The sequence below is a fragment of the Pan paniscus genome, chromosome X (assembly GCF_029289425.2).
Source record: "Pan paniscus chromosome X, NHGRI_mPanPan1-v2.0_pri, whole genome shotgun sequence".
In the NCBI taxonomy this organism is placed as follows: domain Eukaryota; kingdom Metazoa; phylum Chordata; class Mammalia; order Primates; family Hominidae; genus Pan; species Pan paniscus.
Genome location: NC_073272.2, coordinates 25,584,431 through 25,608,856, shown reverse-complemented (window position 1 = coordinate 25,608,856; position 24,426 = coordinate 25,584,431). Strand labels below are relative to the sequence as shown.

At 45.3% G+C, this 24,426-nt stretch overlaps 2 protein-coding genes across 3 annotated transcripts; both read right to left on the bottom strand.

The window, feature by feature from the left end:
* Positions 1–21,327: 21,327 nt before the first annotated feature.
* SAT1 (spermidine/spermine N1-acetyltransferase 1) lies at positions 21,328–24,259 on the bottom strand. Of its 2 annotated transcripts, XM_003819574.6 has the most exons (6): positions 24,125–24,259; positions 23,833–23,884; positions 23,659–23,742; positions 22,112–22,213; positions 21,978–22,018; positions 21,328–21,852 (listed from the first exon to the last, which is right to left on the bottom strand). In XM_003819574.6, the coding sequence occupies exons 1-6, from the start codon at positions 24,188–24,190 to the stop codon at positions 21,682–21,684; spliced, it is 516 nt and encodes a 171-aa protein (XP_003819622.1). In that variant the 5' UTR covers positions 24,191–24,259; the 3' UTR covers positions 21,328–21,681. The 2 variants fall into 2 exon arrangements, with proteins under 2 accessions (XP_003819622.1, XP_014198881.1); XM_014343395.5 differs by lacking the exons at positions 23,659–23,742; positions 23,833–23,884; positions 24,125–24,259 and having other exon boundaries at positions 22,112–23,436.
* Positions 23,703–24,264, bottom strand: LOC130541177 (uncharacterized). Its single transcript, XM_063601783.1, has 3 exons — positions 24,125–24,264; positions 23,833–23,884; positions 23,703–23,742 (listed from the first exon to the last, which is right to left on the bottom strand). Exon 1 carries the CDS (start codon positions 24,262–24,264, stop codon positions 24,175–24,177), a length of 90 nt encoding a protein of 29 aa, XP_063457853.1. The 3' UTR covers positions 23,703–23,742; positions 23,833–23,884; positions 24,125–24,174.
* Positions 24,265–24,426: the final 162 nt, after the last annotated feature.

Genomic DNA, 24,426 nt, shown 5'->3' with positions numbered 1-24,426 from the left:
CCTGCCGGTCTCCTTCTACCTTTGATGTTAACTGGCTAACACTGTGGTTCATTTCCTGTTATTTGCAACTTTGGAATTAAACTCATACATGAAATCAAAGCAAATGAAAGGCGCAGGTCAGCTATCCTGTTAAGGGCTACAGCTGTGGTTCTGGAAGCTTCCAGTCCAACAACTAGCTTGTTTTCCCTCCTCCCCGCCCCCTGTGGAGGTCTCTCTTTCTTAGGCAGGGTAATTAAGGTTGGCCTAAGGCTTTCTAAGCAAATGTGTGTTCTGCACCAGTGGTTAGTTTTTCCTACACTGAGTCACATATCTTGCTGCTAGGGAAATCTATTTGACAAGACTCAAGTGGAGAATTTGTCACAGTTTGTTTAGCATGTAAGGCCTTGTCCTTGAATGCCCTTTACCCCTTAGATTCTGGATATAATGATATGGTGGTACACGTTTGCTTATTAGCTGGTGGGAGGGGGTGAAGAGGAGTCTTTATGGGCAGTCATTTTCTTTTCTTTTTCTTTTTTTTGGGGGGAGACAGTCTTGCTCTGCCGTCCAGGCTGGAGTGCAGTGGCGCGATTTCGGCTCATTGCAAACTCCGCCTCCCGGGTTCAAGCAATTCTTCTGCCTCAGCCTCCCAAGTAGCTGGGATTACAGGCATCTGCCACCACGCTTGACTAATGTTTGTATTTTCAGTAGAGACGGGCTTTCGCCATGTTGGCCAGGCTGGTCTCGAACTCCTGAGCTCAGGTGATCCGCCCACCTCGGCCTCCCAAAGTGCTGGGATTACAGGCTTGAGCCACTGTGCCTGGCCATGGGCAGTCGTTTTCTTACACAGAATTTGGAGTCAGAGGTACTTGTTTTCATCTGTTTACAACCGGTTCAACATTCCAAGGTCATAAACTTACACATCTACCTCATAAATTGCTTGTACAGATTAAACAAGATAATGTAAGTTATGTGCAATAAATGTTGTTCCTCGAGTAGCCGCCTATTTAATCACGTATTAGAAAAACATTCTCAGCCTGGCGCGGTGGCTCATGCCTGTAATCCCAGCACTTTGGGAGCCCGAGGTGGGTGGATCACGAGGTCAGGAGATGGAGACCATCCTGGCCAACATTGTGAAACCCCGTCTCTACTAAAAACGTGGTGGCAGGTGCTTGTAATCCCAGCTACTCGGGGGGCTGAGGCAGGAGAATCACTTGACCCTTGGAGGCGGAACTTGCAGTGAGCCGAGATCGTGCCACTGCACTCCAGACTGGTGACAGAGCAAGACTCCATCTCAAAAAACAAAAAAAGAAAAAGAAAAACATTTTCGCTGTATTATAGTTTCTATCATAAGAAAAGAATCAAATTGGCCAGGCGTGGTGGCTCACGCCTGTAATCCCAGCACTTTGGGAAGCCAAGGCAGGCAGATCGAGACCATCTGACTAACACGGTGAAACCCCGTCTCTACTAAAAATACAAAAAATTAGCCGGGCGTGGTGGCGGGCGCCTGTAGTCCCAGCTACTTGGGAGGCTGAGGCAGGAAAATGGCGTGAACCCGGGAGGCGGAGCTTGCAGTGAGCCGAGATCGTGCCACTGCACTCCAGCCTGGGCGACAGAGGGAGAATCCGTCTCAAAAAAAAAAAAAAAAATCAAATTTAGGCTGGGCACGGTGGCTCAAGCCTGTAATCCCCAGCACTTTGGGAGGCCGAGGCAGGTGCATCACGAAGTCAGGAGTTCAAGACCAGCCTGGCCAAAACGGTGAAACCCCGTCTCTACTAAAAATACAAAAATTAGCCAGGCATGGTGGCGCACACCTGTAATCCTAGCTACTCAGGAGGCTGAGGCAGGAGAATTGCTTGAACCCGGGAGGCGGAGGTTGCATTGAGCTGAGATCGCACCACTGCACTCCAGCCTGGGCGACAGAGCAAGACTCTGTCTCAGAAAAAAGACAAAAAAAAAGGATCAAATTTACCAAGTCTTATCTGCTACTCTACTACATGCCAGGCCTGCGGGTGCTGTGAAAGGTAGGAGGCAGAAAAAAGCATAACATGACATGCTGGCAAGCCATTTAGGACTCAGGCAGGGAGGAAAACTACGCCATGTGATCTATTAAGCAATACGGGTCAGTCTATAAGTAAGAGGTACAGTTCTGAGTGGGACTGAGCCCTGTGACCTGGGGTGGAGTCTTGCGCTGGGAGTTCAAGGACTGAGAACAGAATAGGAATTCCCGAAAAAAGAAATCGGTCAGGCTTGGTGGCTCACACCTATAGTCCCAGCACTTTGGGAGACCTAGGTGGGCAGATCACTTGAAGTCAGGAGTTCAAGACCAGCCTGGGCAACATAGGGAGACCCTGTCTCTACAAAAAATAAAAAAATTAGCCGGGCATAGTGGTGCGCACGTGCAGTTGCAGCTACTTGGGAGGCTGAGGTGGGAGGATCATTTGAGCCCAAGAGGTCGAGGTTGCAGTAAGCCGATATCACACCACTGCCCTCCAGCCTGGGCAACAGAGCGAGACCCTGTCAAAAAAAAAGAAAGAAAGGGCCGAGCACAGTGGCTCACGCCTGTAATCCCAGCACTTTGGGAGGCCAAGGCAGGTGAATCACACGAGGTCAGGAGTTCAAGACCAGCCTGGCCAACATGGTGAGACCCTGTCTCTACTAAAAATACAAAAATTGGCTGGGCATGGTGGCGGGTGCCTGTAATCCCAGCTACTCAGGAGGCTGAGGCAGGAGAATCGCTTGAACCCAGGAGGCAAAGATTGCAGTGAGCCAAGATTGCGCCACTGCACTCCATCCTGGGCAACAAGAGCGAAAGTCTGTATCAAAAAAAAAAGAAAGAAAGGAGGGAGGGAGGGAGAAAGGAGAGAAGAAGGAAGGAAAGAAGGAAGGAAGGAAGGAGAGAGAGAGAAAGAGAAAGAAGGAAAGAAAGAAAGAAAAAGAGAGAAAGAGAGAGAAAGAAAAGGAAAGGGGAAAGGAAAAAGGAAAGGAAAGGAAGAGAGAGATCATAAACTGCTGCTGCGCTGTTATGTCAATGCTTGGCTCAGATTCCCACAAGTCTTGAATGTGCAGGAGAGTCAAAACTCTCTTCTCTTAGTGTCCTGGCTGAGCCTGAGAATTAAATTGACATAAAGTATATTAACAGGAGAAAAGCGTACTAATTTAATGTAAGTTTTATGTGACTCAGGAGCCCTGGGAAGGAAATGAAGACCCAAAGAAGTGACAAAACCAACAGGCTTTTGTATTAGGTTGAACAAAGAGAGGCAATTGTGGAAAAGTAACTAAATTATGTGGGGAGTTTGTTAAAGGAAGGTAAGAATTAGTTTCACAAAGTATGTTTGTACAGGATTCTCAGAGCTGTGACTCCCCGGGGAAGAATGTTACTTTTTTCCTGGTACAGGGAGGGCATGTTCACATGGGAGTTTCTCTCTCCTGTTTGCAGGAAGCAAAGGGGAGATTAGAATGCCCTTCTTGTATCTGCTGTTTTTCAAGTGCCTTTAGCTTGAAGTAATCCTTACGTCATGGTGGCATATTTTGGCATAGAGTATTCTGCCACCCTTCAGCTGCACTTTGTAGCAGGCGCACCCTCAAGGCAAGGAAGATGACAGCCAACAGTCCCAGGCTACAGCCTCCAGCTTGCAAACTATTGTGAAATAGTGTTAGCCATGAAATCCTGGCTTGGCCCAGTTTGCCCAGCCCTGAGCCAACTCTTTGGGATGGTCTTGGAGAGGGGCAGGGCATCATGACTGATCATTGTACCAGGTAACCATGCAAGCAGTAGAGGAGTTCTCCAAACGAATGAAAGGAAATGGGGGCACTTTGGGAGGCCGAGGCGGGTGGATCACCTGACGTCAGGAGTTCCTGGCCAACATGGTGAAACCGTCTCTACTAAAAATACAAAAAATTAGCCGGGCGTGGTGGCGGGTGCCTGTAATCTCAGCTACTCAGAAGGCTGAGGCAGGAGCTTCACTTGAACCCAAGAGATGGAGGTTGCAGTAAGCCGAGATATCGGCACTGCACTCCAGCCTGGGCAACAGCAGTGAGACTCCATCTCAAAAAAAAAAAAAAAAAAAAGTTTAATATGTTGCTCATTTCTCAGCCCTTGCTGTTCAGCACATTTTCCCCACAGGTTCTGACAACTCTGTTTTTTTTCCTGCTCGCTTTCCTTGTCCTACTTGCAAATCATGTGAGTCTACTTTTCAGTGCTTTCTCTTTCTCTTCATCTTCCTTATCCTTTGGACTCTTCATTAGGGCTTGTTTTGGACTTTTTCTAAAACAAAGCACTAATAATGAAAACCTTTCCTAAAAGTTGTTAGGGTACTGTATGCAATGTATACTGGGATAATTGGGCCTGTTACCCTAGGAACCACCCCAGACTGCCCCCTAAGAGTATAGGTGGGAGTGTACAGATTGTGATGATGATATGATTCTGTTTTATAAAATGAAAGAAGTTAGACATGAATCCAACAGCATCAGCCACAACAGCTTCAAAAAGAAGTCTTCCATATAAATAATTCATATTAAAAGATTTTTTTTTTCAGTTAGAATAAATAATCCCCTTCTAAACCTTTAAATCATCCAGAAAACATATTTGATGTTTCTGTCCCCAAGTATATATGTGTGTTTTATTTTTTATTTTATTTTATTTTTTGAGACGGACTCTCGCTCTGTCACCCAGGCTGGAGTGCAGTGGCATGATTTTGGCTCACTGTTACTTCTGCCTCCTGGGCTCAAGCGATTCCCCTGCCTCAGCCTCCCAAGTAAGTGGGATTACAAGTATGTGCCACCATGCCTGGCTAATTTTTATATTTTTAGTAGAGATGGGGTTTTACATGTTGGCCGGACTGGTCTCAAACTCCTGGCCTCAAGTGATCCGCCTGCCTTGGCCTCCCAAAGCGCTGGGATTACACGTGTGAGCCACCGCACCCAGCCTATATGTGAGTTTTATATTCTTTGTTTATTTTCAGTACTCAAATAGTAAAGGCAAAGGTTTATCTGAGTTCTGATGATAGCTTCCTTAACAGGAAATGAAACTGCCAATGTTCCACAAAGCAGACAAAGTACCTAATTTGTTGAAAAAAATCATGCTGAATCACCAGAATAAAACTGTCTTAAGCGTAATCAACTGAACATTTGTGTGTAACTATTTTTAAAATTAACTTGCCTTCAAAATTAAATGGCTCTATAGACAGTCATGTAATGGTGTGATCCACAATTTAAAATGTATTTTTAGAATTTCCGACTTACGTGCTGATTAGAAAACCTGCAAGTCACAATCATTTGACATTCTGGAATAGGGCAGTTGGAGTTGGAAGTGGGAAGAAAAGTCACTGGAAAATTTTAAGAACAAAGTAATGTTAGGCCATATATACTACTTTTTATTTCTGTATAGTCTGAATTGTTTGTGAACTGCTTTTACTTTAACACGATTAGAAAATTGCATAGCTTTACACACTGTCAAAGGTTTTTGGAGGGCTTGTTTTTATTTTTATTTATATTTATATTTATTTATTTATTTATTTTTGTAGAGACAGGGTCCCACTGTGTTGTGCAGGCTGGTCTTGAACTCCTGGCCTCAAGCAATCCTCCTGCTTTGACCACCCAAAGTGCTGGGATTACTGGCGTGAGCCACTGAGCCTAGCCTTGTTTTGTTTTTTAATTTTATTTATTTTTATTTTTGTTTTTGAGATGGTGTCTCGCTCTGTCGCCCAGGCTGGAGCACAGTGGCACAATCTCAGCTCACTGCAACCTCCACCTCTCGGGTTCAAGCGATTCTTCTGCCTCAGCCTCCCGAGTAGCTGGGACTACACGTGTGCGCCACCATGCCCAGCTAATTTTTGTATTTTTAGTAGAGACGAGGCTTCACCGTATTGGCCAGGCTGGTCTCGAACTCTTGACCTCGTGATCCGCCTGCCTCAGCCTCCCAAAGTGCTGGGATTAGAGGCATGAGCCACCACACCCAGCTTGTTTTGTTTTTTTAAGTAACTACTTTGTTAGTTGATTATTTGGTTTACCTCACAGTCTTCCAAATTACTTTTTAGTTTTATTGGTTTTTAAAATTTTAAATTGAGATGGGGTCTTGCCATGTTGCCAAAGCTGGTCTCGAACTCCTGGGCTCAAGCAGTCCTCCCACCTTGGCCACCCAAAGTGCTGGGATTACAGGCATGCGCTGCTGCGCCTGGCCTACTTTTTATTTTTATTTTCATTTATTTATTTAGTTTTTTTAAAGACAGGGTCTTGCTCTGTCACCCAGGTTGGAGTGCAGTGGCGCAATGATAGTAGCCTCAAACTCCTGGGTGCAAGGAATCTTCCTGCCTCAGCCTCCCAAGTAGCTAGGACTACAGGCATGTGCCACCATGCCCAGCTATTCTCTTAATTTTTTGTAGAGACAGAGTCTTACTATGTTGCCCAGGCTGGTCTCAAATTCCTGGCCTCAAGCAGCCCTCTCACCTTGACCTCCCAAAGTGCTAGGATTAGAGGGAAGAGCCTCTGCGCCCAGCCCCAAATTACTTTTTAGAATATATGCTTTATCACTTTGCTCACTTTACACACATGAGAAACACTTTTTACTAGAGAAACACACTTTTCTACTAGAGAAACTGGAAAGCAAAATACTAGAATTCCCAGACTCCCTTACAGCTAAGGGTTGCCAGGTGACACATTGCAGCCAATGAAATGTAGGTGGAAGTGCTTGGAGATGGCTTTCTTCAGAATTTAAAAAACAAAAAAAGGCCAAGCAGTATGAGGAAAGGCTGTGATTTTTTTTACCTGCTGCCTTCTGCCATTTCCCTGTGTAGAATGGACACATTGCAGGAAGCGACATTGAGCTGAGAGCTGAGGGGTCGGGCACGGTGGTTCACACCTGTAATCCCAGCGCTTTGGGAGGCGGAGGCGGGAGGATCACCTGAGGTCTGGAGTTCGAGACCAGCCTGGCCAACATGGTGAAATCCCCGTCTCTACTAAAAATACAAAAAATTAGCTGGGTGTGGTGGCAGGCACCTGTAATCCCAGCTATTTGGGAGGCTGAGGCGGGAGAATCGCTTGAACCCAGGAGGCGGAGGTTGCAGTGAGCCGAGATCACACCGCTGCACTCCAGCCTGGGTGACAGAGTGAAACTCCGTCTCAAAAAAAAAAAAAAAAAAAGGTGCAAAGAATGTGATTTCTGGTGTACTATACATTATGCACATGGCTTACATCTATTTTTTTCTTTTTTTGAGACAGTCTTGCTCTGTCGCCCAGGCTGGAGTGCAGTGGCATGATCTCGGCTCACTGCAACCTCTGCCTCCTGGGTTCAAGCGATTCTGCTGCCTCAGCTTCCTGAGTAGCTGGGATTACAGGTGCCCCCCCCCCCACCACGCCCTGGTAATTTAAATCTATTTTTATTGCTTCAGAATCTTGGCACAGCTCATTTAGCTTGTTCGGTTAATGGAAAGTGCCTGTTCTATAACTTAATGACAAAGCCATTCCTTACTATCAAACCAATCAGCCAAATCAGACTAACTTGTAAACGATTGTGCAGACCAGACATGGTGGGTCATGCCTGTAATCCTAGCACTTTGGGAGGCTAGGTGGGCAGATAGCTTGAGGCCAGGGGTTCAAGACCAGCCATGAGCAAGATGGCGAAACCCCGTCTCTACAAAAAAAAAAAAAAAATTAGAATAAAAATATTAGCCAGGCATGGCGGCGTGCACCTGTAGTCCCAGCTACTCGGGAGACTAAAGTGGAGGATCACTTGAGCCTGGAAGGTTGAGGCTGCAGTGAGCCATGATCTCGCCACTGCACTCCAGCCTGAGTGACAGAGTGAGACCCTGTCTCAAAAAAAAAAAAAAAAGCAATTTGTCATCTGGATTAAACAGCTGCCATTTTTTTTTCTTTTCTTTTTCTTTCTTCTTCTTTTTTTTTTTAACCAAAGCTCTCTTTTTTCAGGTCTTGAGAAAGCAAATTGTCCCAAACTTAATCTGGAAGAGAACTTTTAGGGCTGAGGTAGTTTACAGTCTGTTCCGGGACGTAATCAGCAATCCTGATGTAATGTTTGAGTAATCTTTTTCTGGAAAGTTATGGTTTCCCCCCAGCTGCCTGGCTGCTGAGACTCTGTAACCCATAGTTCATTGTATCACTTTTATCTCTACCAAGAAAGAAGTCTTCCAACTGACTTGCTGAGGAGCTTCTTTCTTTGTGAAACTTGAAATAAAACCCCAGTACATGCTCCTACCTAAGTAATCTGAGAAGGGGTCTCAACTCTCTGGGAACTCTTCCCTCGAGAGCTGTACATTCCTGAATTATTCTTTGGTTTGGTGCCCAGAGGTTTTTACACCTTGGGGGTAGCACCCTCTGCTAAGATTCAGGGTAGGTTAGGGGTACACCTTTCTTTAGTAAGGTGGGAGAAGGGCATTCATTTATTTATTTTAGGGACAGGGGTTTCACTGTGTTGCCCAGGCTGGTCTCAAACTCCTGGGCTCAAGCAATCCACCCACCTCCTCCTCCCAAAGTGTTAAGAGTACAGCCGAGGCCAGGCACGGTGGCTCACCCCTATAATCCCAGCAGTTTGGGAGGCCAAGGCAGGTGGATCACCTGAGGTCAGGAGTTCGAGACCAGCCTGGCCAACATGGTGAAACCTCATCTCTACCAAAAATACAAAAATCAGCAGGTGGTGGTGGCAAGCACCTGTAATCCCAGCTACTCAGGAGGCTGAGGTAGGAGAATCACTTGAACCTGGGAGGTGAAGGTTGTAGTGAGTCGAGATTGCACCACTGCACTCCAGGCTGGGCAACAGAGCGGGACTCTGTCTCAAAAATAAATAAATAAAAAGAGTGCAGCTGTGAACCACCCCATCTGGCCAGGAAGGGCATTTATGAAAGAGGAGAGAGGCAAGAGGAGCCAAGTGTGACCTCCTATTATTATTATTTTAATTTTTTTTCTTTTTTTAGAGACAAGCTCTCACTCTGTTGCCCAGGCTGGTCTCAAACTCCTGGGTTCAAGGGATCCTCCCGCCTTGGCCTCCCCAAGTGCTGGGATTACAGGTATAAGCCACTGTGCCCAGCCCAAGTGTGACCTCTTAACCTCAGGAGCATTTTCAGGCAGACCATTTCTGGAAAGAGTATATATAGAAGTTGAGGTTTGGAACCCAAGTTCCTTAAAACTCAGTACCTTGGAATCCTCTTGTATACCTCAAGCAAGAAATGTTTCCCAGTTTGATGGCCCTAAACTAGATGTCTCTCTCCTATATGCTTGGGGCAGAGGCTTATATAAATGACCTAGAGAGTAACTTATCAGAGATGATGTCAAGTGATTATTCTGAAGGCCCTTGGAGCAGCATCCTTCTACATCTTTTCTAATTTCCCCAAAGTCTGCTCTTCTCAGTTCCAGAGAGATCATATGGTGCCCATTAAAAATAGTCTTTAGAGACTGGGCGCGGTGGCTCACGCCTGTAATCCCAGCACTTTGGGAGGCCGAGGGGGGTGGTGGGTGGATCACCTCAGGTCGGCAGTTCGAGACCAGCCTGACCAACATGGAGAAACCCCGTCTTTACTAAAAATAGAAAATTAGCCAGGTGTGGTGGCGCATGCCTGTAATCCCAGCTACTTGGGAGGCTGAGGCAGGAGAATCACTTGAACCCAGGGGGCAGAGGTTGCGGTGCGCTGAGATTGCGCCACTGCACTCCAGCCTGGGCAACAAGAGCGAAATGCCATCTCAAAAAAAAAAAAAAAAGCCTCTAGAAGGCAGGCCTTGATTGAGTAGACTTGAAAGAAACAAGCTGTTCTGAATCTGTCCCCTAGGGGTTGGAGCATAAGAAACCTAAGGGTTTGTTTTCAAAGGTAATTCTAAAAAAGTTATCATCTGAATCAAGACTTGTGTATATTTCATTAGAAGAAAGGCATATTCTTTAAAAGAATACTTTTGGTTTTGGCTTTTATCACTTGCAAATGTCAACTTTAAATTCTCACTTCTTCTCTTGGTCCAAATGTTATGGAAATGTCATTCTTTCCTACAAGTCATTACCAGGAAATACTTAGGTCTTAAAAGGTACCTTGGGCTTTTCCCCACTGAGTTGTAGTTAGAAAGAATAATAAACATCATGAAATTCAAACCTAGGACAATATACCCAGAAAAATACTAACACAATAACCTGGGCTGCAAAACTTGTTTAGCAAGTTTCAACTGGAGGTTAATTAAAATCGGCTTGGAAACCTCTTAAAATACAGACTGGAATGTAAACCACACACACGCAGCACCACCTAGATTCTTCCCTCAGGAGCTTTCTCCTCTCCACTTCCCTGGATTTCTGTGGGAACGTTTCCCCAGAATTCCATCTGGTCTGGCTGAGACCATGGTGCCCCTGACCATAACACAAGCCTTTTTCTCCCATCTCAGGGGAGGACCAAGAGGACAGTGGATAGACAGGCCCCTCCTTCGCAGTTCTAACAAACAGTACCCCGACATTCGGCTCCTTAAGCCTTTGAGCCCTTTTGGAAAGTGGGGTGGTATTGGAGTGGGGGGTCAGGGCGAATGGAGGATTGAAAGAATTTCCCCCAGTGTTACATGTTTTTGGCCAGGCACAGTGGCTCATGCCTGTAATCCCAGCACCTTGGGAGGCTGAGGCAGGTGAATCACTTGAGGCCAGGAGTTCGAGACCATCCTGGCCAACATGGTGAGACTTTTTCTTTACAAAAATTAGTCAGGTGTGGTAGCATGTGCCTGTAATCCCAGCTACTCCACAGGCTGAGGTGGGAGGATCACTTGAGCCTGGGAGCTCAAGGCTGCAGTAACCTGTGATTGTGCCACTGCACTCTAGCCTGGGCGACAGAACAAGACCCTGTCTCAAAAAAAAAGAAAAAAAAAACAGAGCAGTTTAAGTGACATTGTTCTGGACAGGACAAGAGAGCGTGAAGAGGTCAAAGGCAGAACAGGAGAAGGTAGAAATGCCGCCTGACATTGGACTTGCCCGTAAGAGGCTATTGAACTGGCCGAACATTCTCAGACGTTAGCTGTGTATTTCTTCCGAAGTTCCTCAGGTTACCGCTATTATTCCTTTTGTCTGGGCTTGTTCGGAATGATTGTCAGCTAACACTCCGTTGGTGGATAAGCATCTGTGAGATGTGCAGGAAACAAGGCCGAGTATAATTATAACATAATTCTATAACAACATTGCCCAAGACTGCCTCAGTACTATATGCCAGAGTACATCATGACTATCTTGCTGACAGGCATTTGGATGGCGATTAGTGTTGGATCCCGTCTGGGAATCAGGCTTGAAGCCAGAGAAACTGGAAAATGATTTTTGTCTTTTAACTCCTTGGAGGCCTGTGTGGAAAATTCAGGAGAGCACATTTTTGTTTCTAGCAACAGAACTCAAACGTAATTTGGCCAGGCATGGTGGCTGATGCCTGTAATCCCAGCATTTTGGGAGGCCAAGCAGGTTGGGTCACTTGAGGCCAGGAGTTCGAGACCAGCCTGACCAACATGGAGAAACCCCATCTCTACTAAAAATACAAAATTAGCCGGGCGAGGTGGTGCATGCCTGTAATCCCAGCTACTCCGGAGGCTGAGGCAGGAGAATGGCTTGAACCCAGGAGGCGGAGGTTGCCATGAGCCGAGATTGCGCCATTGCACTCCAGCCTGGGCAACAAGAGCGAAACTCCGTCTCAAACACTTGCCTTGCCTCAAAGCTGCTGTGGAGGCCAAGGGAAATCTTTCCCTTCGCCTTCTGACGGTTCACTGGAATATCAACTGACAAAAGGCAGATTAGTAGAAGAAATGGCATACAAATTTATCAACGTTCACGGAGGGAAATCACAGAGTGATTACTGCAACCCATCCTCCAGGGGGTACAGAGGTTTATATACCATCTTGAGGTTACAGAAAGAATGGGGCTTGGTAGCTGGGCGTGGTGGCGGGCACCTCTAATCCCAGCTACTCGGGAGACTGAGGCAGGAGAATCGCTTGAACCTGGGAGGTGGAGGCTGCAGTGAGCCGAGATCACGCCACTGCACTCCAGCCTGGCGACAGAGCTAGACTCCGTCTCAAAATAAAATTAATAAATAGAAATAAAAGAATGGGGCTTGGATCCTGGCAAAACAGCTTGGAGGAGAAGTCCTCATCGAAACTGTTTAGGGGGAGAAGAGCAGGCCTGGCTAGCAAAGTGGGTCTTGTTATGTAGATCAAACCTCACAAGTGGTAGCCCTTTTTCAGGCCTCCCAAGGCCTCCAAAGGCGTCAGACTCTCAGTTAATCTTTCCTAGATCTGGACAAGGGAGGGCCTCCGAGAAAGCAGGGCTGCATCAATGCGGATTTTCTCTACACATACAAAGCTCCACAAAAGGCAGCTTTGCAGCTATTCTTGTATTTCCAGCCCTTCTGAATAGCCATCTTGAAATAGGTCAAAGAAGTATGTTTTGGGGTGAAACATGTTGGTTTCCTTCACTGGTCTTTTGTGGAAGTGTCGAATTTTCTTGCAGAGCTGGCAGAGACGTGTTGAGACAGGGAACAGTGGATAGGAAGACTGCATTCTCCCTGTTCCTTGACGCCGAATCTAAGCACAGGCAAGACCTTTTCCAGGTTTCAAAGAAACAGTCTTAGCCCTAAAGCACCACCAGTGTTTAATGAGGAAACACTACCATGAATGGTTAGTGAGACTAGACCATGAGTTGTAGTTCGTGAGGTACATGTGGAACCCGGCTACCCAGTTCAGATCTCAATCCTGTTGCCTCCTGGTTGTATGACATAAAATAAATTGATTTGTGCTGGGCATGGTGGCTCACGCCCGTAATCCCAGCATTTTGGGAGGCCGAGGCCAGTGGATCACTTGAGCCCAGGAGTTTAAGACCAGCCTGGGCAACATGGCAAGACCCGTCTCTGCCAAAAAAATACAAAAATTAGCCAGGAGTTTGGTGGCATGCACCTGTGGTTTCAGCTACTCAGGAGACTAAGGTGAGAAGATTAATTGAGCCTGGGAGGTTGAGGCTGCAGTGAGCTGCGATCACACCACTGCATTGCAGCCTGGGTGAGAGAACAAGACCCTGTCTCAATAAAATAAAATGCAATAAAATAAGATGGGCCTGATCCAGTGGTGTGCTGCAACCCGCTCCTTCTGGCTTGGGAGAACCTATTGTTAAATATTCAGGAATTTTGTCAGCCAGTTGCTAAAACCTTTGGTACACCCTTAGCGGATGTATTCACACCATGGAAATCAGCCAATTCTACAAATCAAGGATACCCCACCTCCAGCTGACTTACTAGCATACCACTGGAATACCCTACAATATTGTTATGGGCATTCATGAAATAAAACCACAATGTTTGGCACATAGTAGATGCTCAGTGTAGTGTTACTATAAATATGTCACATAGAATATATTAATAATGTATATCTGCCAGGCACAGTGGCTCACGCCTGTAATCCCAGCACTTTGGGAAGCCGAGGTGGGTGGATCACCGGAGGTCAGGAGTTTGAGACCAGTCTGGCCAACATGGCGAAACCCTGTCTTTACTAAAAATACAAAAAAAGTAGTTAAGCATGGTGGCACATGTCTGTAATCCCAGCTACTCAGGAGGCTGAGACAGGAGAATCGCTTGAACCCAGGAGGCAGAGGTTACAGTGAGCCGAGATCACGCCATTGCACTCCATCCTGGGTGACAGAGTGAGACTCTGTCTCAAAAAAAAAAAAAAAAAAAAAAAATCCCAGCACTTTGGGAGGCTGAGGCGGGCACATCACGAGGTCAGGAGATCGAGACCATCCTGGCTAACACAGTGAAACCCCATCCCTACTAAAACTACAAAACATTAGCCGGGTGTGGTGGCGGGCGCATGTAGTCCCAGCTACTCCGGAGCCTGAGGCAGGAGAATGGCGTGAACCCGGGAGGCGGAGCTTGCAGTGAGCCGAGATCGCGCCACTGCACTCCAGCCTGGGCGACAGAGTGAGACTCCGTCTCAAAAAATAAAAAATAAATTAAAAAAAAAAAGAAGTTTGTTTTTATTCTCATAAATGAAGAAAAGCCAGAATCTAATTCAATTTCCTCTGACTCCAAGTCAAGTGTTCACCAGACCCAAACTGCCTCTGGACCACGTCTCTGCAAACAGATTTGTTGTTGTGGATGTAGCTGTTTTGAAGCCATTTTTATTGTTGCTGTTGTTATTGATTCACTGGATAAAAGAAAGCAGTATAAACACTGAGGTGGAAGAAGACAGTGTTGGCCCACAGCTGGTGGAACACTTCCTCAGGAAAGCCTGGAGTGAATGCCGCCACTCTCAAGCCCCACTTTTAAAAGGATCTCCCTGCTGTGCCTGTGTTATTATCAAAACAGAGAACTGTGAACACCACCTGCTCCCAATAAATGTTGTTTCCCCTGGGAACCGCTGAAGCTCAGAATTACCTAGCCATTGATGTCAGGTCTGGGGGAGGAAATGTACTAGATGAGCCTGGGACAACTTAAAAGGGAAGAAGTTAACAAAGGCTTCTGGGGTCGAGTCCAAAGGACTCAATTCTGGAGCCAACTTGAAGAAGCTTTCACTGGACAATTAGGGAAATCTGAGCTTCAATAAGAAAAAAATGGCAAGTAATTAAGACACAGGAAATGCTAAGAGTCCTTGAGTTAATAATGATACTTCAGGCTGGGCGCGGTGGCTCATGCCTGGAATCCCAGCACTTTGGGAGGCTGAGGCGAGAGAATTGCTTGAGCTCAGGAGTCCAAGACCAGCATAGGCAACTTGGTGAAACCCCATCTGTATATTATTTTAAAAAATAATAATGCTACTTGAAAGGAAAAAAGCCTAATTGGAAGATGCTGGGGGGCACTAAATTCATTCTTTCGAAAACTAGTAAATAAAAGGGAGTAATTAAACATTTATTCTGCCTCTTCTGGGTGAACTGTGTACCTCAAGGTAACAAAATGTAAGATGGGGGAAAGTTATCTTATTTTAATAATAATTATTATTTTTTATAGAGACGGGGTCTCATTATGTTGCTCAGGCCGGTCTTGAACTCCTGGGCTCAAATGACCCTCCCACCTCGGCCTCCCAAAGTGCTAGGATTACAGGTGTGAGCCACGGCACCTGGGTGGAAGTTCTCTTTATAGAAGTATTCTAGGTGATAAATAAAGAAGGAATGATAGAATGTCACCATTTTGCAAGTCCTAATGAATCAGCAGACCTGAGTATTGCTATTAACAACGGCTAGCAGCACAGAGAAGACCAGGCATTATTTGCTTCTTGAGGGGAAAAACATCACCTATGAAATATTCTTGCCCAAAACTCAAACTTGAATCTGATCAAGTCTTATCTCTGATGCCTTTGGCACTATTTTTTTTAACCAAACAAAAGCAGGCAGTATTGTATACTGGTCATAGCAGGATTTTTCAAACTTGAGTAACACAGACTCCTTTTAAAAGAAAAAGAATTATCCGGCCAGGCACGGTGGCTCACGCCTGTAATCCCAGCACTTTGGGAGGCTGAGGCGGGCAGATTGCCTGAGGTCAGGAGTTTGAGACTAGTCTGGCCAACATGGTGAAACCCCATCTCTACTAAAAATACAAAAAAATTAGCCAGGCGTGGTGGCGTATGCCTGTAATCCCAGCTACTCGGGAGGCTGAGGCAGGGGAATCGCTTGAACCAGGGAGGTGGAGGTTGCAGTGAGCGGAGATCGCACCACTGCACTCCAGCCTGGGTGACAGAGCAAGTCTCTGTCTCAAAAAAATAGAAAAAAAAAAAATTCTCACAGACCCTCAGTGGTGTTTGAAATTATTTTTATTACTATAATTATACACTAGATGTGAATATTTTGTGTTTACTGCTCCTCTATAACTGTAAAACCAGTATCCATTTATAAATATAATACAAACAAAATTACCAAACTAATAACATTCACATGAACAATGCTGATTTAATGCGATGGAAGATGTTTTTCTGTAATGAAGTTGTTGCTTGCAAAGGAACATGGTACTGACTGCTTGGGTGGATATTCTTTGATTTCAGCACTGTATGGAGTGAGATGACAATTCTGCCTTGTTTTCCAAAAACTTTTGAGAAGGTTCGTCTTTAGGCACTGTGATATGACTTCACTTGGTTTTGCTTGGCAAGAGCCAAGGTGAACAGCATAAACACAAACTGAAATGGTTGTACTAACAACTGTGACTAAGATTCAGTTATAAGCTGCAAGCTGCTTATCCAGATCAGTGGGTCTCAACCCTGGCATCAATTTTTTTTTTTTTTTTTTTTTTTTTTTGGAGACAGAGTCTCACTCTGTTGCTCAGGCTGGGAGTGCGTGGTGTGATCTCGGCTTACTGCAAATTCCACCTCCCAGGTTCAAGCGATTCTCGTGTCTCAGCCTCCCAAGTAGCTGGGTTTACAGGTGCATGCCACCACGCCTGGCTAATTTTTGTATTTTTTGTAGAGGCAGGATTTCACCATGTTGGCCAGGCTGGTCTTGAACTCCCAACCTCAAGTGATCTATCTGTCTCGGCCTCCCAAAGTGCTGGGATGACAGGCGTGAGCTGCTGCACTGGGCCCCTGGCATCACTTTGGTATATGCATAAAAATAGAAGTAAATTAGAAATCTCTCGGGCCGGGCGCGGTGGCTCATGCCTGTAATCTCAGCACTTTGGGAGGCCGAGACGGGCGGATCACGAGGTCAGGAGATCAAGACCATCCTGGCTAACGGTGAAACCTCGTCTCTACTAAAAATACAAAAAATTAGCCAGGTGTGGTGGTGGGCGCCTGTAGTCCCAGCTACTCGGGAGGCTGAGGCAGGAGAATGGCGTGAACCCGGGAGGCGGAGCTTGCAGTGAGCCAAGATCATGCCACTGCACTCCAGCCTGGGGGACAGAGTGAGACTCCATCTCAAAAAAAAAAAAAAAAAAAAAGAAATCTCTCTCAGGATGGGGCATTAGTATTTTTACAGTGCTTTCTAGGCCATTCTAATGTGTAGCCCATACTGAGAATCACTGCTTTTGATTATCCAGAAAATGCTTATACTGATTATTCTTTGCAGTAGAATCACACAGAAACACCATATTCAATCATTCTTATAGAAACTGTGAGGTCCTGTGAGACTATGGCAGGTAGCCCCAGAGGTTTGAGAAATTGGTTTGGAGCTTGATTCCCAGGTCTAGTTGTGTGGCCTTGGGCAACTTAACTTCTCTTAGGTTTAGTTTCTCATTGTAAAAAGAAACTTATAATTGTACCAATCTCATACAGTCGTTGTGAGAATTAGATGAGATAATAATGTATACAAAGTGCTAAACTGAAAGCCTGGTTCCTGATTAGTGCTTAATAAATGTTAGCTCTTATCACTAGTTTTTTTCTTTTTCTTTTTTTTTTTTTGAGACGTAATCTTGCCCTGTCGCTCAGGCTGGAATGCAGTGGCGTGATCGCGGCTCACTGCAACCTCCACCTCCCGGGTTCACGTGAGCCGAGATCGCGCCACTGCACTCCAGCCTGAGCAACAAAAGCGAAACTCTGTCTCAAAACAAACAAACAAACAAACATGGCACCAGTCAAGGAAATAGAATTCTAGGAGCAGACATGGTCACCTGCAGACTCAGAGGAAGGCCATGGCTGTCACAGTCAGTGAGGAAGTTGCTTCACTCCTAGCAGGAGAAGGTGGCTGGTTTCCCAGGGCCTGGCAGTTCCATCAGTTGCTGGTGAGCAGCCACTTGCTTCAGTGAACCGTGATGAGCATCATCCATTCTAGGCCCTGCTGGGTCCCCAGTGGAAAGGAGACTCACAGGAAGGGGTAGAGTGGGTCGAAGGCATTAATAAATCATTAGGTTTCTTCTGAATTGTTTCTTCAGCATTTCTGTAAAAAAGACTCTACTTTCTTTCCCTAGAAAGACTACTGTGTGGAATCTAAGCGGTTGATGATCTTGGACTCTGGTTTTCCATGTTTATCATTGTTTGTTGTTTCTTTTCAGATAATTTCCCCGTAACATGTTTTCTTACTTGCCTGGTGACTTCAAACTTTATAGATTTGCTTTATAGTTCAGTTTTTAAAGAGGTCTCTTTGTAATTGAGTTGAGCTAGTAGTGGGCTAATGCTGTGGTGTTTCAGCTTCTTCTTTTTTTTTTTTTTTTGAGACAGAGTCTCACACTGTTGCCCAGGCTGGAGTGCAATGGTGCAATCTCTGCTAACTGCAACCTCCACCTCCTGGGTTCAAGTGATTCTCCTGCCTCAGCCTCCTGACTAGCTGGGATTACAGGGGCCTGCCACCACCCCTGGCTAATTTTTTGTATTTTTAGTAGAGACAGGGGTTCACTATATTGGCCATGCTGGTCTCGAACTCCTGACCTCGTGATCTGCCCGCCTTGGCCTCCCAAAGTGTTGGGATTACAGGCGTGAGCCACTGCTCCCAGTTGGCGTTTCAGCTTCTAAATTTTACAGCTGGCTGGGCGCAGGCTCATGCCTGTAATCCCAGCTCTTTGGGAGGCTGAGGTGGGAGGATCATTTGAGGCCAGGAGTTGGAGACCAGCCTGGGTGATGTAGCAAGACCTCATCTCTACAAAAAATTAAAAAAAAAAAAAAAGAAAAGCTGGGCGTGGTGGTGCGTTCCTGTGGTCTAGCTACTTGGGATGCTGAGGTAGGAGGATTGCTGGAGCCCAGAAGGTCGAGGTTGCAGTAAATTGTGATTGCACCACTGCACTCCAGCCTGGGCAATGGAGTGAGAACCTGTCTCAAGAAAAAAAAAAAGAAAACAACTAAAAACAAATAAAAATTAAAATAAATAAAATTTACACTTAAGGGGCTTCTTTAAAGTGGATACAAAACTTCATAAAAGCCTTCATCTTCACAACACTGGGCCTTTAAGGCTAAGTTCTAAGAAAGATGAGGAAACAAAGAGTTACATTGTAACTTGGTGGTTAATTTAATTTATTCCTATATTTAACCACAGTCAGCATGTAGTTGTTTTCCTCTAAGAGGCTCACTTTCCAAAACACAATTTGCAAAATATCTTACTTCTCCACAAGGCTCTTTGTGTTTAGTTACCCTTTCATTTTTGCCAGAGTTTCTCTTATGTAGTTACTTGCCTGCCTAATAGGGCCCCTGGTTGATCATTGACTCTGTAAGCCCATTTTCATGGCATGCTCTCTGAGCCACCAATAAATCCCAAAGCCCTCCTGTATTAAATATAATACAGGGCTACATTTTTATATATGGCTGCCTTCTAATCTAGGAAGCCATAACAGACACTGATACAAAGGCTTGCAGGACAACATTACCTTTGACTGAGGAGCTCAGTATTGATTTGCTGGAGAACTCAGAGAGATACAGAGCATTGTTTTCAGGTATCTGACTTCTTTTGGAAAACATTTATCTTGGACATTAGTCTACAGTGGTTCTTATCAACTACCGTTTTCATTATTGTGGAAATTAGTCGGTTTAGGAATTTGGGCCAATGTCATGAATAATGAAAGGAGTTCACATATCTAGGGGGAAATGGTCTTTTTCTTTTTCATTTCAGTCCTTAAGAAAGCACTTGTTTACTTCTTTACCCCCTGGCAGTTTTAAGGGCTATTGTTTCTCTGCTCTAAAAATCCATTGTATTAACACAGGACTACAAATTCACCCTCCAAATGAGATGTTAATTTATCTGATTTATGCTTGTGTCCAACTGGAGCTTTTCTGTTTGCAAATTTCCTGTAAAAAAATGTGTACTTTTTCAGTACACATAGGAGACCCTAATTTCAGTGATCCGCTTTACCTTCAAAATTATCTTGGTCAGGTGCCATGGCTCACACCTGTAATCCCAACACTTTGGGAGGCCAAGGCAGGAGGACCTGAGACCAGCCTGGGCAACTTAGCGAGACCCTGTCTCTACTAAAAATAAAAAAAAATTAGCCGGGCATGGTGGCATGCAGTTGTAGTCCCAGTTACTTTTGGGAGGCTGAGGTGGGAAAATTGCTTGAACCCGGGAGGATAAGGCTGCAGTGAGCTGTGATCACACCACTGCACTGCAGCCTGGGCGAAAGAGTAAGACCTTGGCTCTATTAAAAAAAAAAAAAGTCTTGGCTGGGCACGGTGGCTCACGCCTGTAATCCCAGCACTTTGGGAGGCCGAGGCAGGCGGATCACGAGGTCAGGAGATCAAGACCATCCTGGCTAACACGGTGAAACCCCGTCTCCTCTAAAAAAAAAAAAAAAAAAAAAAAAAAAAATTAGCCAGGTGTGGTGGTGGGCGCCTGTAGTCCCAGCCACTCGGGAGGCTGAGGCAGGGGAATGGCGTGAACCCGGGAGGCGGAGCTTGCAGTGAGCCAAGATCGTGCCACTGCACTCCAGCCTGGGTGACAGAGCAAGACTCTTCCTCAAAAAAAAAAAAAAAAAAAAAAAAAAAAGTCTTGTGTGGCATGAGGTTTTGGGGGACAAGATGTTTTTTCTTGATTTTCAGTGTTTCATAATCCCACCTCCACATTTTACTTGTGTAATGATGGGTTTATTCATTGTGGGCCTCAGTTTCTAACTTGCTTTTCAGCTCTTGAAAATTCCGTCGGGCCAGGCGCAGTGGCTCATGCCTGTAATCCCAGCACTTTGGGAGGCCGAGGCAGGCGGATTATGAGGTCAGGAGATCGAGACCATCCTGGCTAACACAGTGAAACCCCGTCTCTACTAAAAAATACAAAAAATTAGCCGGGCATGGTGGTGGGCGCCTGTAGTCCCAGCTACTCGGGAGGCTGAGGCAGGAGAATGGTGTGAACCCAGGAGGAGGAGCTTGCAGTGAGCCGAGATCGTCCCACTGCACTCCACACTGCCCAGCCTGGGTGACAAAGCGAGACTGTCTCAAAAAAAAAAAAAAAAATCCATCAGATGCAGTGTATAGTGTCATCAACGTAAAAAGCCGTTTTGCCGGGTGCTGTGGCTGACCCTTGTCATCCCAGCACTTCGGTAGGCTGAGGTGGGTGGATCACTTGAGGTCAGGAGTTCAAGACCAGCGTGGCCAACATGGCAAAGCCCCATCTTTACTAAAAATACAAAAATTAGCTGGGTACGGTGGCACATGCCTATAGTCCCAGCTATTCAGGAGGCTGAGGCATGAGAATTGCTTGAACCCGGGAGGCAGACGTTGCAGTGAGCTGAGATCGTACTACTGTGCTCCAGCCTGGGCAACAGAATGAGACTGTGTCTCAAAAAAAAAAAAAAAGTCATGTTTTACATGTTGCTATGTATAAAACCTTGATAGCCAACTGGTAAACTGGCTTCTATCCAGACTTTGTTAATACTAACATAACACACGACCATAAAAACTTTAAATTGGGTTAAAAACTATTTTGAGCAATTCTGTTTATCCAATGATGTTTGCGGGTCATTTTTGTCTTCAACAGCAAGAAAGATGTGTAAGAAATAAAGAATTAGTAAAAATGCTTACACCAAACAATTAAATCAAAGAGTAGTTTATTAAAAAAGAATCAAACAGAAACTCTAAGTACCAGTGTGTACATTGTACACATTTAAATGACTCACGAGAATGAAGTTTTTTTCAAATATATTAAGATCACACCACCTTGTTGTTTATCGAAAGATATTCAAGGAGAAAGATCTGACTCTCCAAACTGCATCTGAGATTGCCACTTTAAACAGACCTCATTTCAAACATGCAACAACGCCACTGGTAATAAAGCTTTGGAATGGGTGCTCATTCTATTATTTCACTACAAACAGCATAGAAAGCAAGATAAGTTGGGAATTTATTCTAAAATAGAATGGAGGTTGTCATCTACACCAGCACTCCTCACTCCTCTGTTGCCATTTTTAGCAAGTACTCCTTGTCGATCTTGAACAGTCTCCAACCCTCTTCACTGGACAGATCAGAAGCACCTCTTCTTTTATAGAAGTTGATGGATGGTTCATTCCATTCTGCTACCAAGAAGTGCATGCTGCTGCAGCGACACCTCATTGCAACCTATTATGAGAGAGTAAAACACACCCTCAGTGATATTTCAGCCTGCTTTCAAGACCCAGTTTTTATTCCATCATTAAAATAATCCAGTAAACTTACAAATTTGGAAACCAAAAACTAAGACATACCTGGCTTAGATTCTTCAGAATTTCTGATCCTATGCCAAAGCCTAAAAAGAAAGAGAAGTACAATTTAAAAAGTCATTGTAAGCATTTATAACTCTGAACTCTCTTCAGACCCTCTGCTCCGAACTCAATCGTACCTCTATAATCACTCATCACGAAGAAGTCCTCAAGATACAATAACTTGCCAATCCACGGGTCATAGGTAAAATAGTACATGGCAAAACCAACAATGCTGTGTCCTGTAATAAGAGCATCACATGAGATGTGGAGAAGGAAAACATTCCATAAAAGTTGCAGCTGCAGAATCAGAGGCCTATCATAGGTTTTAAAAAACACACATGCATGTATTACAGAAACAAGTAGCCATGACTGTCTCATGATTTTTATGTGAGTGCAGTCCAGGCCACTGCTGGATGATCTCACTGTTCTGAGAACATGTATTTGCAAAAAGCACACATCAGAACTCACTGAAGTCAGGCTACAACTGTGGACTGGCCACTCTGCAGTCTGCTGGAGCTCACACTCAGGAAGCGAGAACGCTTTCATTACTTGCCAGAGCAAAACTGCTATGGTTTTAAACTCAACACACACATTATTCACATCCTATTGGTATACTGGTATGTTGACTTGGGAATACGTCAGGTTTACACGGCAGTTCAGAATAGTAAATATTTGGAAGTTTACAAACTCTTGCTTCCTTAAAGGTCAGAACATCAGGCCAAAGTACAACGTTTAATTTCAGAACTTGCCTTCCAATTTACGCATTTTCAATTTGCTCTCCCCATTTGTTGAGTCAGAAGAAGCAGCATTGCCCAGAAACAGGTATTACGTAACATGCACATACTCTAAAAAGTACTCATCCCTTGTTTTCTGCTCATTTCTTCCAGCCTGAGGAACAGACGTCAGAAAAAAAGCAACCACCCAGACAACTTCCCCTTTTAGCTGAGCTGTCTTCTGACCAATCAACAGGGACCAGCCAAAAAAAAAAAAAAAAAAAAAAAGGCATCTGACACCCTCTTAACTGGTGTCTACTATTCCAAATGGAGGCAAAGGTTTCAAATTAAACTTTCTAGCCATTTTATATTCCTTAGCAAACAGACAGGAAGCGAGTATCATAGTGGGTTTCTGATCTACCGTGTTTGAAGTGTGTGATAATAGGACCTTACCTCATTTATCATGATCATCTACTTTATTGTGTAAAGGATCTTTTAGTTACCTCCCCGCCCATCCATGTACACGGAAGGGCCATGTACATGGCGAAGCTAGAGACTGTAACCTGAAGATTGGGACAAATTAAAGAAAAAAATGTGATTTAACACAATTACAAAAACTGTTACGTTAGGGTCAAACAAGAACCATTTTATGAAACTGAATTACAACAAATGACATTATACCTAACTCTTCCGGGTCTCCACAGCACTTATACTTACTTAAGCAGCTTAAACACTTCCGAGTCTCCACAGCACTCTGATACTTACTTAAACAGCTCTTTTAACCTGCCCTAGTATTCTTAAGTGCAGCATATCTAATTTTTTTTTCCTCAGTAGTTTGAACACTTGCTGGCTATTTTTTCTGTCCAAGTTCTCAGTAACTTCGGCCTGTGTAGTCAGTGGTTCTACACAGCCGACACTACTTCTTACATAACACTTGGTCTCTCTGGCTTCTGGAAAGGGCGAGGGGTTACCTTCCGGAGTCCAGTGCTCTTTCGGCACTTCTGCAACCAGGCAGTGGTAAAAGGGGTGCTCTCCAAAACCATCTTCTAGCAGATCTGCAAGAAGGGGGAGCAGGGGCGGTAATGGCCTTGGCGAAGGTGACAGGCACCGAACGCTTGTCCCCCGTCCCGCCACTGTTGAATTACCTTTTTCAGTTAAGATTACTTGTTCTTCCATGTATTCATATTTAGCCAGCTCCTGGGGGGATGCACATAGGAGAGAAAAAAGTAGAAAACAAAATGAGGCTCCGGCCCGGCCAGCTCAGGGGAACGGAATGGGGCGGGCGGGCGGGGTGGCGGCCGAGCCGGGGATGGGCGCAAAAAGGGGAACAGGCTGGGCTCTCACACCGGCCGAGACCTCAAGACGTGAATCACCCCACCCTGGGAAACGGAGCCACCTCCACCCCACGCCCCGGGAGGAGCTCTGGCTCTCCGCTACCTTGATCAGCCGCAGTATGTCACTGCAGTCGGCGGCAGTGGCTGGGCGGATCACGAATTTAGCCATTTTCGTCTTTTGCTTTTCTTCCCTTTGCGGACCAGGCCCCTGTACTTGAACAGTAGGAGGAGGTGGTTCCTCATTCGTCTCCCGGGAGCGTCCTCTTCTCAGTCAGGCTGGCACCATGACCCAAGGAACCTCGGCGAGTGACGGATAAACACCAGTCGGCCTGCGACTAAGAGCTACGCATTTGAACATTGGCCCGGCTCGGCTTTTAAGCGCAAAGAAGCCCCGCCTCGGGCCGT